This window comes from Varanus komodoensis, unplaced genomic scaffold (genome assembly GCF_004798865.1).
Source record: "Varanus komodoensis strain SLA01 unplaced genomic scaffold, ASM479886v1 scaffold198, whole genome shotgun sequence".
In the NCBI taxonomy this organism is placed as follows: domain Eukaryota; kingdom Metazoa; phylum Chordata; class Lepidosauria; order Squamata; family Varanidae; genus Varanus; species Varanus komodoensis.
In genome coordinates, this window is record NW_025335565.1 from 70,405 (window position 1) to 86,972 (window position 16,568).

Below are 16,568 nucleotides of genomic sequence, written 5' to 3' on the forward strand. Positions count from 1 at the left end.
CCTTTGTTCCAGAATCAAGTTTGCTCCTCTTGTTTCCAAAGAAGAAACTTGTCCTGTCATGTCTTCTTGGGACAGGCACAGCAGAAAAGAGCCGCCGGCCCACAGCCCAGCCCTCTCGCCACCACAGCATCCTATGCGTGGTCACCCTCTGGAGCTTCCTCTGCCTGATTCTGCAGGTCAAGAGGGGGAAAGTTACACTTTCAGGTAGACGCATGCCCAGATTAAAAGATGATCCTCTGGATCCAATGGGTGGCCACACGCACACCCAGATGAGCAAACATGGGACAGGCTCTGGAAATACTGGAGGAGGGAAATTACCTGCACAAGGCAGGCATTGGAAGGGGATGTTTGCCCCCCTTGTGGAGGCTGGCAGGATTTTGAAAGGACCAGTCCCACTCTCTTCGGTTCCACCCGCTATGCAATATTATAAAAGAAGTATAACTTGCTGCCTACAAGAACACAATATGGGCAGCAATGGGTTCATATTCTGCCTTCAGAACATGTTGGTCACATTATTTACGGATTCCCCAAGATCAATCCATTCCTGTGCCCCAAAGAAAAGGGACCAAGAAGACTTAACAGCAAGAGTTTTCTCCCGGCCACATTCCTTCCTCCAGAAGGTCCCCTGCCAGCCAAAACAGGCAACGCAGAGGAAGAACATGGCAGGTGCTGCAGCACAGGGTCCTTCAAGGTGAACTGCAGACCGCCCAGCCTGAAGGAGTCCTTGACCCTGTTCCACACGAGGGAGCAGCACCTGGGAGTTCCCACACACGCTTCTCTCCAGCTGTGCACCTGCCCGTGGAGTTGAGAAGCGAGTTTGGAAAGTTTTGGAGGTGTTTCCTGGAGCTCAGGCTGGATGACAGTGGGGGTAGTATTCAGCCTCATGGAGACAGCAGTCGTACCAAGTAGAGATTCTCTTGAGTTGAACCTCCAGGGGATTTGGGTGAGCTCCCCAAAATGGGAGAAACAAATTTAAGGGTAACAGTTTGTCCTGGGCCACTTTCCCTTCCTAAAGAGCTGCCATGCTGGGGAAAAGTTAGTGAACATGTGAGGCAGAAAGTCACCCCTTCCAGGCTTATTGCAGTGCACAGATCCCTCCATCCTGGTTGCCTCGAAGGAGCAACATCAGGAATTCCCAGGAGCTTGTGTCCAGCTGCGTCCCTGCTCATGGCACTGAGCAAAACATTCAGGAAGATGCAGAGAAGAGAGACCTCCCCTGAATCCACTGGTGGAAACATCTGATTCAAGAGCAAGGTGAGTTGTTGACACACATCCAGAGGCCAAAGGGAAGGCGCATCCATGCCTCCTCTGCCATTGAGCACTTGGGGAAGGTTTCAGTGCATGGGGCAACCTCTCATCCCCTCTGGATGCAAAGCCATGGCTGCCCAGGCTCTGTCTCGACTTGGAAAGCTGCAGGGTCTGGCTCTTGCAAGGGAGATCTTGGTTCTTCTAATCCTTTCTCAAATTAGCTGCAGGAGGAGGCTGGAGGCTTTGACTGGCAGACCAAGAGCCACACCACTCTTCCTGCTGCTCCTGCTGCTGCTTCATCCAGAGGCCTCCTGGGGGACACCCAAGCCCAGGTGCCCCTGGAGCTGGGAAAGGGATTAAGTTGACCCTTGGAATTACTACAGGCCAGGCGACTATGTCATCAGTGCGGGCATCTCTGCAGAGCCCGTTCAATTTCTGATGCACATGTCCCTGCCTCCAGGTGTCCCAAGAGGGGCTGTTTCCTTCCCTGGGAGTGGCAAGCAGACAATCAGAGAGTCTGGGAGCATCTCGCCTCGAATCCCAGCTCTTCCACTAGACCAGGAGAGAGCAAGCAGCCAAAAAAGCCATTGGAGCACTGGATGGTAGTAGAATTAAAGGAGCACGGAGTGGGGACAGCCAGTTTGCAGAGGAGTTGAATGGTGTGTCATGTTTCCATCAGTTGTCGCAGCCGAGACTGAGACTTAAGCTGTCTGGGAGCAGCCAAAGAAGAAATGCTCAATCTTACTGGGACAAAACAAGCCACTAAATCAGCAGCCCCAGGCGGGCCCTTCCCAGATTTCCCAGGGAGCTCAGATCGGAAACTGCTGAGCTTCCCCCTGCACCATTGCACACCTCCCAGCTTGGATGGTTTTCAGAGGGCTGGAAAGGTTTGGGGGCCCCGGCTGCCCAGCCTGCTCTCCCCACTGCTGGGGGCCTCCTCCAGCCCCTGTGTACCCCCACTTGCTCTGGGACCCGTCTACATTCCTCGTTCTTCCGCACAGGGCTCTGCAGAGGGAGTGTTGTGCTTGGGGGTGACTGAGGGGGTTGGGCAGAGCCTGGGAGGGAGAAATTGATCTTCCCCCTGATATCCCAGGCCGTGCTGTGGGAGGGATTTAGGGAAGGAGGTTGAGTCCTCGGAGGACTGAGCTGCGACTTTGGGTAGCCACACCCTAATGCTGTCAAGCATTAGAAGGGTGTCAGAGGCAGAAGCTGAAAGAAAGCTGAGTGCAAAAGGAAAAGGCTGTGCTGAGACACAGGAAGGCAAGGCTGCTGGAAGCGCATTCAGAAGAGGAAGGAGGATCTGAGAGTGAGGAGTGTTTGTGAAGGGAAAGTGCGATGCTCAGTGGGAAGCTGTTATTATGCATTGTTTAATTCACAAAGTAAATAAGTCTATGAACGTCCTGAAACCAATCCACTTGTTGCACAACTGAATATCTATTTTGTTGATGGCTGACCCCGAGTCACAGGTGCTTGAATAGAGTCTCATCCTCAGGACCACGTAGTCCAGCCAAGGAGCCTTGCAGTCTGGGCACAACATTGAGTGAGAGGTTAACCGGCAGGACTGGAAGGGAATTCCGGGTGGCAGCGTTACGTACGCAGAGAACAAGGAGGAGACATCGAGAAAGGGAGAGACAGAGCATGTCCAAAGAAAGGCGGGAGAGAACCCGCAACACAAGGCCCCCCATCATGCAAGTGTGCAGTTGCGTCCCTATTCCTAGATGGAGAACTCGGCATTTGTCTCCAGTCGGCCAAGTGCTGCAGCCCGTCGGGATCACTCCGAATTCTTTGTTTACACCAGGGCATTAGCATTCCCCCATTTCTGGCATCTGGATGTTTGACCACCGGCATTCCCTGCACCTCCTTGTCCAAGTCCCTGGTGCGAATCTTGCAGAGCTGTTGGCCCAGCCTTCCCAGACTGAGAAGGTGCCACTGAGAAGCACCCTCCTAGTCGGATCCTGTGGCCAGCAAGGACCCACCTGGCTGCTGTTCTGTCATGGCAGCCTTTGGCTCTAGCCTGCTCTGAAGGTCAGGGGTACTCTGCCAGACAATGTTGAAGCCCCTCCCACAGGCGGTACAGTCCTGCCTTTCTGCCTGAGTAATGCTCAGTGTAATCCCCAAGAGTGCTGAAGGTATTAAGTGTTGTGGGCTGGGCGTCCCCTGCAAGCAAGACAGTCATTCCAGCAGTTTTTGTAAGAGTCTTTATTCCACACAGAAAAATCCAACCTTTCACCAGCCTCTGGGCATGCCAAAGATGTGCTGACGCCTCTCTGCCCCCCTTCACCCAAAGCTTTGCTTATGAACCCTTGGGGGCTGGTCTCTGGAAGGCAGAGCACTGTGGAAATGGGTGCACCTGCCTTCTGCACTCTGGGCCCCTCACTGGTCCTTGGGTCCATGTCCTGAGGAGGCTTGTGTTTCCCATCTGAGAAATCTCCCCACTCCCAGCCCTCTTCTGCCTCATTCCCACAGCAAGGAGGGAGACTGAGTCCTGTTGGGTGTCCTTCAGCTACTCTCATCCAGAGAAGACTCGGACTGGTACTGCCAGAGCATCTGCCGGTGTAGGCCTGCCTACCTGTTTGTTTGTTTGTTTGTTTATTTACAGCATTTATATCCCATCCTTCCATGGAAGTGCTCAGGACAGCTTACATAATATAACATTATGAAATACAATATAAAAACTACAATTATTAAAATATCTAAAATTGAACATTATAAACTCAACAATAGGAAAAAAATTGAAAGTGCGACTGAAAACAAAAACAAAAAAAAAACCTTAACATGTCTAAAACTATTAACTGTTAAAATGATGGTTGAATAAAAAGGAGGTTACCTGGCACCAGAAAGAGTATAATGTCGGCGCCAGGCAGGCCTCTCTGGGGAGTGCATTCCATAGTCTGGGTGCCACTGTGGAGAAGGCCCTTCTCTGGGTAGACACCCTCTGTACTTCCTTCAAGGAGCGTTCCCAGAGCAAGGCCTTCCCTGCTGATCTTAAGGGGCATGAAGGTGTGTATATACGGAAGCAGGCGATCCTTCAGGTATTCTGGACCTAAGACATTTAGAGCTTTATAAGTTCATACCAGAGCACTTTGAATTGGGCCTGGACTTCACTTGAGAGCCAGGGACGGGGACAGCTCTGGGTCAAGGAACACTACCAAGCTGCGGACCCTGTCCTTTAGAGAGACTGCTACCCCATCCAGGACAGGAGCAATTATTGGAGGGTGAGCTCTGAACCTGTTTTAATTCAGCCATCCCTACTTCATCCTCAGAGTTGGAGCTATCAGTCCATCCGAGACAGAATGTTCCTCAGGTGCACCTGGGAATCTCCTCCGAGTGTGCATGCACGACATTGAAACCCCCACGGAATATGGTGTTTTTGTGCTTACAAAGGCTTCCCTCATCCCTGCAACATTTTTCCTGTTCTGTGCCTTTCAACATGCTCTCTCAGGGGTGGATTGGTCAACATTAAGAACACCCTCCTGTATCCCTGAAGCGCTTTCCCCATTTTGTGCATTTCTGTGCCTTCACTCCAGTTTTGGCAGCATCCTGTTTAGCAAGACTTCCACTTTAGTGGGATGCTTTCCCCCCAGGGGGAGTTCTTCCATGTACAATGAGATGCGGATTCCGCCCTGAAGGCATTTCCACATGCCATGCTATTAATTTTGTCTGGTCTATAATTGCTGTTGTGCCTTTTATGCTGTTGCCCCTGGAGGGAAACAAAACTGATCCGGGATTTGGAAACACTGCCAAACATTGGGAGAACTGTTACATCTGAACTATGGGCAATGAAGCAGGTTGGAAGACTAGAGCGTAGGTGGAGGAAATCACGGGATGAATTTTACCAAACATGCCTACATGCTCATTATCAAGCCTATGCTGTGGCAGTGAGGGTGGCGAAGAAGAAATTCTTCTCCGCTTCCATTGCCTCCTCACAGTGCCATCCAGCTGAACTTTTTCAAGTGGTACATGGGCTGATACATCCTGGCCCTAAAAAAGATCCTGTACCACCATCGATGGCCCGCTGCGACGACTTTGCCCAGCACTTCAAGGAGAAAATCGCTCAGATTCGTCACGAGTTGGACTCCACAATTGATTCGGTTCCCTTAGGGGAGACACCAATGACCTCGTCTGGTCAGGTATTATTGGATGAATTTCAGTTAATGCAGCCCGATGATGTGGGCAAGGTTCTTGTACAAGTACGTCCTACCACCTGCTCACTGAACCCTTGCCCTTCGTGGCTATAGACAAAAGCCAGACATGGGATTGGTTCCTGGATCCTAGAGGTTATTAACGCCTCTCTGAGGGACGGCTGGGTGCCTGCTCCTTTGAAGGAGGTGGTAATCAGGCCTGTCCTAAAGAAGGTGTCTCTGGATCCAGAGATGGCCACCAATTATAGACCAGACTTTCATGGCAGGTACTCTTGGATGGACAACTCCAGGTACTCTTGGATAAAACTGATTATCTAGACCCATTTCAGTCTGGCTTCAGTCCCGGGTAAGGTACTGAATCTGCCTTGGTCACCCTGTACAATCTGTGCAGGGAGAGAGATGGGGAATGCGTCCCTGTTGGTTCTCCTGGACCTCTCAGCAGCTTTCAATACCATCGACCATGGTATCCTCCTGGATAGGCTGGTGGGATTGGGAGTAGGAGGCACTGCTTGGCAGTGGTTCCGGTCCTACCTTGCCAGCCGATTCCAGAAGGTGGTGTTGGGGGACTTTGGCTCTGCACCATGGCAGCTATGCCATGGAGTACCGCAGGGGTCCATTCTGTCTCCCCTGCTATTCAACATCTACAAGAACCCGCTGGGAGAGGTCATCAGGAGGTTTGAGCTGCAGAGTCATCAGTATGCACCCAGCTCTACCTCTCTTTTTCAACTAATCTAGGTGAGGCAGTGACTGTCCTGAATCGGTGCCTGGCCGAGGTAATGGGCTGGATGAGGGCCAATAAGCTGAAGCTCAGTCCAGACAAGGTGAAGGTTCTATTGGTGGGTGATTCAAGCTCATGGGTAGGTGACTTGGGCCCTGCCCTGGACAGAGTTGAACTCCCTCTAAAGAACAGTGTCCGCAGCTTGGGAGTGCTCCTCGACCCGGAGCTGTCCTTGGAAGCCCATGTGACAGAGGTGGTGAGGAGTGCTTTCCTCCAGCTTCGGCTAATCTATCAGCTGCGTCCCTACCTGGAGGATTGCCTAGCAACGCTAACACACGCATTGGTTACTTCCCAGTTGGATTTCTGTAATGCACTTTACATGGGGCTGCCCTTGAAGACAGTCCGGATACTTCAGATGGTACAAAATAGAGCTGCCAGGATGCTGTTGGGAACTGGGCATTATTCTCGTATAACCCCAGTCCTCTATCAGCTCCATTGGCTTCCCATTGAAGTCTGGGCTCAATTCAAGGTAGTGGTTATTACCTATAACCTCCTCCAGGAATCCTCTGTGAAAGATATTAGGAGGCAGAGTACCCAGAAGAGGGCCTTCTCTGCAGTGGTGTCCCATCTATGGAATGTGCTCCCCAGAGAGGTTCACCTGGCGCCGTCATTATATGTTTTTCGGTGCCAGGTTAAGACCTTTTTATTTCACCAATATTTTAATAAGTTTTAATATTGTATTTTTTCATATTATATTTTTAACTGCAGCCAGAGTGGGTTGATTTTTATGTTGATATTTTGTCATAATTTATTTATTTTGATATTTGTATTTTATTTATGTAAGCTGTCCTGAGGCTTTTGCAATAGGATGGCATATAAATATCACAAATAAATAAATAGCCCTAAACAACTTGGGACCAGGATACCTAAAGGAACGCCTTTCTCCCCATTTGCCCTCCTGCCCCGAGATCAGCAGCAGAAGCCCTCCTCCAGGAACCCTCTGAGAAAGACGCTGGGAGACAGAGTACCCGGAGGAGGGCCTTCTCTGCGGTGGCCCCCCATCTATGCAATGCGCTCCCCAGAGAGGTCCGCCTGGCACCATCATTATGTTTTTCGGTGCCAGGTCAAGACCTTTTTATTTAATCAATATGTTAATATTGTTGTGAGCCGCCCCGAGGCTTCGGCAAGGGGCGGCATAGAAATGTTTAAATAAATAAATAAAACATAAAAATATGCTTTAATGGGAACTGGTTTTTATTGTTTGTATGTTATTAATTTGTTGCCAGAGTGCGATTGTCACTTTATCTATTTTAGCTTGACCTAGGTTGTAAGCCTTCCAGAGACACAAGTAATGGATGGCATACAAATTTTATAAATAAATAAATAAATAAACTGGGAATGTGCAAACCTGAGGAGATAAGACTGGGGGGCGGGGACCTGAAATCCCCTTCTCAGTGCCTCAAAGGCTGTCACAAAGAGGAAGGTCAAGATCTCTTCCTGCTGATAACAGACTTTGAGACACAGAATAATCAGCTCAAGTTGTGACAACCCAGATTCAGGCTAGACATTGGGAAAAGCATCCACACTGTCAGGGAAATCCAACAGTGGAACCTGTTGCCTAGAGAGATCATGAGCTCACCCACAGTAGAGACATTCAAAAGAAGACGGACAGCTATCTAAGCAGAATAGTATAAATTGGTGTCCTGCAGAAGCAGGAGGTTGGGCCCGATGGCCTTCATGGCCCCTTCCAATTCTGCTGTTGATGATTCCATGAAATTATAGGTCAGTGAAGTTTCAAAATAATGTGGGTTTGGTTTGTTGAATTGTTAAATCTGACTGCTATTTTAATAGAACTTATACTGTACATTTTAAAACTATGCAATCCTTGCATTTGTGCGGCTTCTGTTCAATTTAGATTATCTGATGTGGAGTAAAACTTTCCAATGGTTTTTCCCAATGTGGGTTCTTGGATGGTTTGCAATTTGACTTTCGCTGAAGTTTTTTACATGTTCCATGCTTTTATATAGCCTCTCCTCAATGTGCATTCTTTGAGGCACACTAAGGTTTCCATAAACACTCAAGTTCTTTCCACATTAAAGTGCACAGGTAAGCTACATCCACTGCATCGCCTCTGCCGAGCCACCTCAAGACCTATCCTGGAATTCCATACGGTTCTCTGACAGGATCTGTTTTCATGGAATCCATGCTGCGTGGCTGGCAACCTCCCATCCCCATCTGGATTTGTACAGCTTTCCTCATTATGTGCCTTGCATTGTCTTTCCGAGAATGGACATGAGGCTGACAGGCCTGTAACTCCCCATATCCCCTCTGCTACCATTTTTGAAGACTGGAACCGCTGATGCCCCCCTCCAATCCTCCGGAACTTCTGCTTTGCACGAGGCACCTAAACTGTAGGGCAATGGATGCGAGAGCACCTCTGCCAATTCCTGAATACTCTCGAGTGTAGCCCATCAGGGTCCAGTGCCTTTGTGTCATCCAGGGCCCTGAGGAGCTCCTTGGCTTCTAGAGGGTGACCCCAATCTGTGTCCCCATAACCCAACTTCATCTACCACCACCACCGCCCCGGTCAATCTCCCCCAATCCACTTTGGAAGAAACACAAAAGCAAAATAATACTTTACCATCTATGCCTGCTCCCTTACACTAGTTACCAGATCCCCTCACTCTTAAGGGGTCCCACCACCTGTCTCCCCTTCCTCTTCCTATTTACATGAAGGTAGAAGCCCTTTGTGTTGCTCTTGACATTCTTCGCAAGTCTCAGCTCATAATCCACCGTAGTCTTGCAACGAATCCTTCTCCATCATGCCACCTCCTCCTAGTATCCCCTTTTGCCCCCTTGCACCACTGTCCCTTTTCTGTGAAGGTCTGTCTTATGACTAAGCCCGCTCACCAACTCTCTTCACATGCACAGCAGTGGCCTCCCTTGCTAACCAGCGGCATCACCAAGACTGGCACCTTCAAGACCTCCCTTTTTGGGGCCACACTCTCCCCATAAATTCCCATGCCTTCGATAATGATGAAGATTCTGTTCTGAAGCTCTTTGCATGTTCCATGCACTTATACGGCCTCTATCCTGTGTGGATTCTTTGATGGGTTGTAAGACTCCCACTTAAATGGCAGCTTCTTCCAGATTGCATGCATTTAAAAGGCTTTCTGTCAGTATGTGTCCTTTGATGGTTCATGAAATGATCACTCCGGTAGACACTGATTCCATCCTGTACACATTTATATAGCCTCTACCCAGTATGAGCTCTTTGATGTTTCATAAGAGAATGACTACAGCTGAAGCTCTTTCCACATTCAACGCATTTAAATGACCTTTCCCCAGTGTGGGTTCTTTGATGTGTCATAAGATTTCCCTTTCCAGTGAAACTCTTTCCACATTCCATGCAAGTATAGGGCCTCTCCCCAGTGTGAGTTCTTTGATGGTTTGTAAGATTACCACTCCGGCTGAAACTCATTCCACATTCCATGCATGTAAAAGGCTTTTCACCAGTGTGGGTTCTTTGATGGCGTGTAAGATGAGCACTCCTGGTGAAGCTCTTTTCACACTGTATGCATTTAAAAGGCCTTTCACCAGTGTGGGTTCTTTGATGGCGTGCAAGATGACTACTCTGGCTGAAGCTCTTTCCACATTCCATGCATTTGAATGGTTCCTCCCCAGTGTGCGTTCTTTGATGGCATGTAAGTTGACCACTCTGGCTGAAGCTCTTTCCACATTCAATGCATTTAAATGGCTTCTCCCCGGTGTGGGTTCTTTTATGATTCATAAGATTATACCTCTGGCTGAAGCTCTTTCCACATTCCATGCAGGTATAAGGCCTCTCCCCAGTGTGAGTCCTTCGATGCTTTGTAAGATTTCTATTTTGATTGAAGCTCTTTCCACACTCCATGCATTTAAAAGGTTTTTCACTAGTGTGTGATCTTTGATGCCTTGTAAGATGACATCGCCGGCTGAAGCTCATTCCACATTCCATGCATGAATAGGGCCTCTCCCCAGTGTGCATTCTTTGATGTCTTCTAAGACTTCCACTTTCACTGAAGTTCTTTCCACATTCCACACATCTATATGGCATCTCTCCAGTGTGCATTCTTTGATGTCTTCTAAGACTTCCAATTTCAGAGAAGTTCTTTCCACATTCCATACATCTATATGGCTTCTCCCCAGTGTGGGTTGTTTGATGTTTTATAATACCTCCACAGTCAGTGAAACTCTTTCCACATTCCATGCATCTGTATAGTGTCTTGCCAATGTGGGTTCTTTGATGATTCATAAGACGTTTACTCTGGCTGAAACTTTTCCCACACTGCACACATTTGTATGGCTTATCCCCAGTGTGGGTTCTTTGATGTAGAGAAAGTTTTCCACTTTGACTGAAGGTCTTTCCACATTCCATGCATGTATACGGCCTCTCTCCAGTGTGAATTCTTGGATGTTTAATAAGATTTCCACCAGAATTGCAGCTCTGTCTACTTTCCATAATTCTATATGGGTTCCTTTAAGTGTGGGATCCCCGATGCTTACTAAGGCTTGCGCTGTTTCTGACGATCATTTTACACTACACACATTTGAAATCATGCCTACATGGAGGTTTGTATAATATTCCACACTTTGTCTTTGGTCTCTGGATTTTCTACAGTTTATGTGTTTTTTCCATCTGTCTTTTGGGAAATTGCCACACCCGAGATCCCTTCCCCTCTTCCTTACTTTGCAGCCTTCTGAAATTAAGGGTTGTGATTTCCAGCACCCTGAGAAAAGCAGGATTGGTTCCTCACATTCCTCACTTGGTTTCCCTGATGCTTTTTTGTCCTGATTGGATTTGCAAGTCTCTCTTCTCTCACTTTGTGCTCACTTGGTTCTCACTGGAGGACACCTGGAACTGCTCCACTTCCACTCTCTTGGCATTCACCTGCTTGGGAAGAAAGACAAAATGCAATTCCTGTTAGGAGATAATGGCTGAAAGGGATGCACTCATTTGAGTACAAGGCAAATGTAGCATCTTCACTTCAGCACCTCCCGACATGAACCCTTTTCCTCTCTGAATGCCCCTCCAAAAAGCAGCTTCCTTCACGATTGCATTTACACTGACGACCCGCTCACAGGGTTGTCCTGAAGAACACTCTGGGGTGTGGTGGGGAGGAGAGAGCCTGGCTGGCCCAAAAAGAGAAGGAAATGCTCACCCACCAGCTGCCAGCGCTGCAAAGGAAGTGCCATCTATACAAGGCCTTTGGCCCCCTCCAGCTCCAGCTCAGAGGGTCCAGGTAACCTTCCTGCGATTCCTGGGGATGAGTTGCCTTTGCAGGGAGCAGCAGCAGCAGGTCCAGGCTGATATTTAGTCGGGCTTCATTTGAACCTCCAGCTTGGAGGCAGAGACACAGCCTGGCCAGAAGCTCTCCAGGTCTCCCTCAACTTGACTCCACTTTGCACAGTGGAAGTGAATGTAAGCTATCCCACCATTCCTATGGCTCCTCGCCGGAGGGACTTCTTCCATGGCACTGGATTACTATGATACTCAACAGGTATAGGAGAATTGTCCACTTTCACCCCACAATGGACCCTTCCCCCTGCTTGGTGTTTGCTTTTCCCTCTTTCTTCACCTGGTCTGTGTCACGCTTCCTCCATTCCCTGCTGGCTTGGAAAGTCTCTCTCTGCACCTCACACTCCGTCGTTCTGCTGAAAAGGCTGATGGATGCCCACTGATCTCCCTCTCCTGCAAACCACCGGAATGGGGACAAAGGCAAGGCGGAAATGGTGCTAGGAGGGGGCAGCTGATCCCATTGGAAAATCCCCAGCATCCAGCTGCCTCTCCTTTGGGCCCTGGAGGGCCATCCCTTTCCTGCTGCTTCAGGAACCTGGGATTTAGACATTGATTTGTGGACATTTGTATGAGTTTTCTGCTCATACAGAACAGTATGAAACAGGAACGTTAAGACGCGCAAGAGCACCCCACCACTCTCCGTCTGGTTGGTGGTGCTCATGGGGAGCTGGACTTGCGTAAACTGGAGCTGAATCTGCAGAGACAGCCCTCCATGGGGTTCCCAGGCATGTTCCAGGGCCAGCCCCTCAGCTTTCAGGCTTCCTGCGAGACCCAGCTTGGAACTGAATGGAGAGAGCAATCCCTGGGATGAGCCAAATGGTGCCAGGGCCACGTGGAAAGAGACACAGAAACAGAGTGAGTCTGACTCCATCTCCAGCCTGCTCCACTCATGGCATGCCTACCATGTGTGCAATTCCCAGGGGTCCACTCTTCACCCAGCAGCCCTTGCAGAGGCACTGTGGGAAGATCCTGGAAGAGCACACAAGCCACAAGGAACGTTAAAACATGCTTGTCCTGCCAGCATGTGGCACTCCCACCATTGCCCCTCCCTAGCAATATCTGTGGCAGGTTCAGTGGAGGGGGAAGGACAAGCCATGGGGAGGAAGTTCGTCTGTGGGGCAGCCCACAGCTGCCCCCACCCGAAGCCCCAGGAAATCTGGCAGGGGGTGCAATGGGGGGGGCAGGTGGATGCAAGGGGGCGGGTGCAGCCCCCAGGTCTGCCCCAGGAAGGTGGCACACGAGCCGAGCAATACCTCCCAGAGGCCCCCCTGATCCGGGCAAGAGAAGGTCGCCACACATGCCAGAGGCCCTTCCCGAAACCTGCAGGGATATGCAGAGAGGGCGCGGATTGGTCCCTTTGGAAAACGGGGTGGGGTGTGGATGCTCTTGGCGGCTGCCCCCTGCCCCCTAGGCCCTGTGGAGATTTGGCCACACCTCACGGAAACCAACCAGGCACGGACATTCGTTGCCCACCCCTCAGCAGGACACCCTGCCAGACAGCAGTGGGGCACTCCAGCACCAGGAAGCTGGGGTGTGGATCGGTGCCCCGCTGCTGCCGCCTGGGGGACAGATAGGTGGAAACCAGGCCAGCCCCGGGCCCCGATGGCTGTTCATGCTCCGCCTTCACCGGGCATTCAGAGGGGCACGCACGCCCCTCCCGCTTCAGCTCCACAGCAGCTCAGCGAGGGTGGGTGGCCTGGGAAGGGAAGCTTTCCGAAACCCACAATGCAGGAAGAACCTATCCATGCCGAGCGGCAACGCTGGGAATCGCTCCCGGCACCGAAGGCGGCCTTGCAACGGAGGCGCGGCTGGCCTCACTCCTGGCTTCGGCTCCGAGGAGGGATCCGAGCGGAGGGTCCCTCGGGGCCGCCCTCACAGGAGTTCATGCCGGCACCATCGTGGGAAGGCGCCATGAGCCAGGATGACCCTGTACGGGGTGGACACGAAGCCCGCCTCCAGAGCTGCCGTTTCCTTCTGGGGGGAGTCTTTCCCGGAGCATCAGCTCATAGGGGGGCCGCCTCGAGCCTCACCTGGGGAGAACCAGGAGCGCCTGTCCGGAATCACGCCACGTCCCGCAACCACGGCCCCATCTTGCGCGGCGCCAGGACAGGATGAGATGCGGCTGTTCCAGGCAAGGGATGTCCAGCTCGTCCTCCAGAACATCCCAGGGCTCAAGTCCTCCCCAGAAGAGGAAGATCGTGCAAAGCAAACCCTGCCGCGCTTTGCACCCGGGATCAGGCCCGGCGCTCTACCCTTCTCGCCGGGCTACCCTCCGCCCCCTCCCCCACGAGCCCACCTTTTCTCCCGAGTCCGTCTCGCTGCCGGGTCCACCAGGTCGGGGCGTCCGCGGGGGTTCCCCTCGCCCCTCTCCTGCTCCTCAAGCGGGGAGCGCTCCCAAGAAAGAAGATCGTGTTGCGCAAGCCCTGCGGCGCGGCGCAGCCCGAGAGACAGGATCGGACCGGGGCGCTCTCCCCGCTGTGACGCCAAGCGGAAGGTGGGGACCCTCCCCTTTCCTTCCGCTCCACCAACACCCTTCCATGGGAGACCACGAAAAGCCGGATCCCGGATCTTGCACGTCCGGATGCGCGGCATTCCCCCTGGTTTTGCACGGGGAGGCCTCGCAAAGGCGCAAGGAAGCGCGGGGCTTCAAGAGAAATATTCGGGGAGCTTCTGACGGGGAAGGGACCCACCGGGCCTGGGAGCCCAAACGCGCCCCGATACCAGTCCGAAGAGGATGGGAAAGGCCACGCCTCCTCCATGGACGTGTCCCCCCACCCCCGGAAAGTCCTCCGGATGGGGGGGCGTCACGAGGCCTGTGCCCGCCCTACCCGAAGGGCGCAGCTCTGGCCAGGCACTCCCGCCGCGGCCCACGCAGGATCGCAGGCAGGAGGCGCTGGAGGGAGAGCGCAATCACCGATGGGGGGGGGGCGTGTTGGGTGGTAGCGCCGGGGACTGGTGGCGGGAACGGGCCAGCGCAACCCCCGCGCAGGGAGAGCGAAAGAGGCGGCAGCTGCCCTGGGCATGGAAAAGCGCTGGGGAAAATGGGTCCGGGGGAGACGAGGGGGTCAGCGGGGAGAGTTGGAGCGGCGGGGATGACAGATGTCGTGCTGCTGGCCTTGCTCAAGAGGAGCAAGGGTGTAGAGGAGGGGTCCTTGGAGGTTAGAGCACCCCACTTCTTTTGGAGGGGTCCTCAAGCTGGCAGAGACTCGGTTTATAATTTGCGAGGAAATACACATCCCGTCCGTGGGAAAGATCCACCGTGTCAACCTCTGCTGCTTGATGGATCGGGGCCCCAGTACCGGCACTCGCAAAGGATAATCTGCAGCCAGCTTATGGTGAGGCTGGTGTAGCAACTCCCAGCAGCCACCCACACAAGCTGTTTTGAGGGGGAATTCGGGGCTTTTGTGCTTTTTGAGCTGTTGCATCCCAGTGTTTTTACCTAAGCAGCCCAGTTCTGCATTTATCCTAAAGCCAAGCGTGGTTACAAGCAACCCTGTAACTGCTGATGCCAGCTCCTTGAACTTAACCTCGGAGCCAAACTGTCTAGCCAGTCCTGGAATTGTGAGGGTGTCACACCGAAATCCGCAATTAAGGCTCAAATGATCAGTTTCTTCCGAGGGCAATTAGGATTATTTACAATGGAACACGTGGATCCACGGGTGCCCAAGGCAGGAACACCCGATGCTGATTCCATTAGGGTTACACAGAATACACAAAAGGGGAGTGAATTCAATACCCAGGAAGGTGATTGGATACTTTGATATGGATAGGAAAGTGATTGGATACACGTCACAGCACCATAAAGAAAAGTTACATTTCACTCTAATTAGATGCCTTTGACTGGCCTTCTAAACTAGTTACCTTGAACAGGCTGGCCAAGTTAAGTAAACAAAAAGGTTACATAGCTGAACTTACAGGGTTAGGGAGGCACTTTAGCAAGCCTATAAATCACAGAGATTACACTTTGACAGTTACCCACTAATGGAGTGGGGTCATCCGGTCTTCACCACCAGACACTGAAGTGTCTTCCAAGGCCAGACTGTGTATTGATGTATTTACAGCAGGGCAGAGGGGTCGGATGGCCAAATCAGTTTTTCTGAGTACAAGGGGAAGCTGCTCCTAAGGCCTAACGCCCCAAAAGTCTTGTGGCCACTATGTTGAAAAAATTCAGAATGGTAGCCAACTGAAACTTCCTTGGGCAGCCACACAAAATCTGTACAAAATGTGTTATGATATCAGGGGTGTCAGTCAAAGAGTCCTAAATGTCACATAATTTGATGTATGAATGTGATGAAGTAATGCTTTTGTTGGTATGTAAGCCATCCTGAGACCATGCAAAGGATGGGATACAAATGTTATAAATAAATAAAAAGTAAAATATATCACCAGGTAGAGACAAACTCAAGTGCTAGTTTTCAGAGTGTGTACTGAGTATTTTATGATCTCCTGGAAAGTGAAGAGGACTAAAGAGCCTCTTGATGCAGGTGAAGAGGGACAGCACAAAAGTTGGCTTGAAACTCAACATTAAGAAAACTAAGATCCTGGCATCTGGTCCTATCACTTCCGGGCAAATAGATGGGGAAGAAATGGAGGTAGTGACAGATTTTATTTTCCTGGGCTCCAAGATCACCGCAGACGGGGACTGCAGTCAAGAAATTAAAAGACACTTGCTCCTGGGGAGGAAAGCTATGGCAAATCGAGACAGCATTCTAAAAAGCAGAGACATCACCCTGCTAACAAAAGTGTGTATAGTCCAGGCTATGGTTTTCCCAGTTGCAATGTATGGCTGTGAAAGTTGGGCCTGGACTTTGGAGAGCTCTGACTGCCTCATCTCTGGTTAGACTCCTTCATGCGTGATGCATCCGGTGAGAGCGGGTTAAAAGGTGATTGGACATTTTCAGAAACTGGACTCTGCACTTATGGAGGACCTCCAGACAAACAGATGCACACAGGAAAGCCCCAGAAATTAAAAGAAACCAAGCAATGATGTGTTCACATAGTGAGCCTGTGATTCTACAAAAGCCACGCTGGAAGCAGAGCAGGGGAGAAACATCATAAAAAACCCACTCTTCCCCGGTAAAAGACAGACTCTGAGCACGTGCAGAGCTGCCGCCCATCTCCT

At 51.1% G+C, this 16,568-nt stretch overlaps 1 protein-coding gene across 1 annotated transcript; it reads right to left on the bottom strand.

Moving 5' to 3' along the window:
* Positions 1–7,341: 7,341 nt before the first annotated feature.
* On the bottom strand, positions 7,342–13,944 carry LOC123022477 (zinc finger protein 135-like). Its single transcript, XM_044428175.1, has 2 exons — positions 13,743–13,944; positions 7,342–11,038 (listed from the first exon to the last, which is right to left on the bottom strand). The coding sequence occupies exon 2, from the start codon at positions 10,607–10,609 to the stop codon at positions 9,365–9,367; it is 1,245 nt and encodes a 414-aa protein (XP_044284110.1). The 5' UTR covers positions 10,610–11,038; positions 13,743–13,944; the 3' UTR covers positions 7,342–9,364.
* Positions 13,945–16,568: the final 2,624 nt, after the last annotated feature.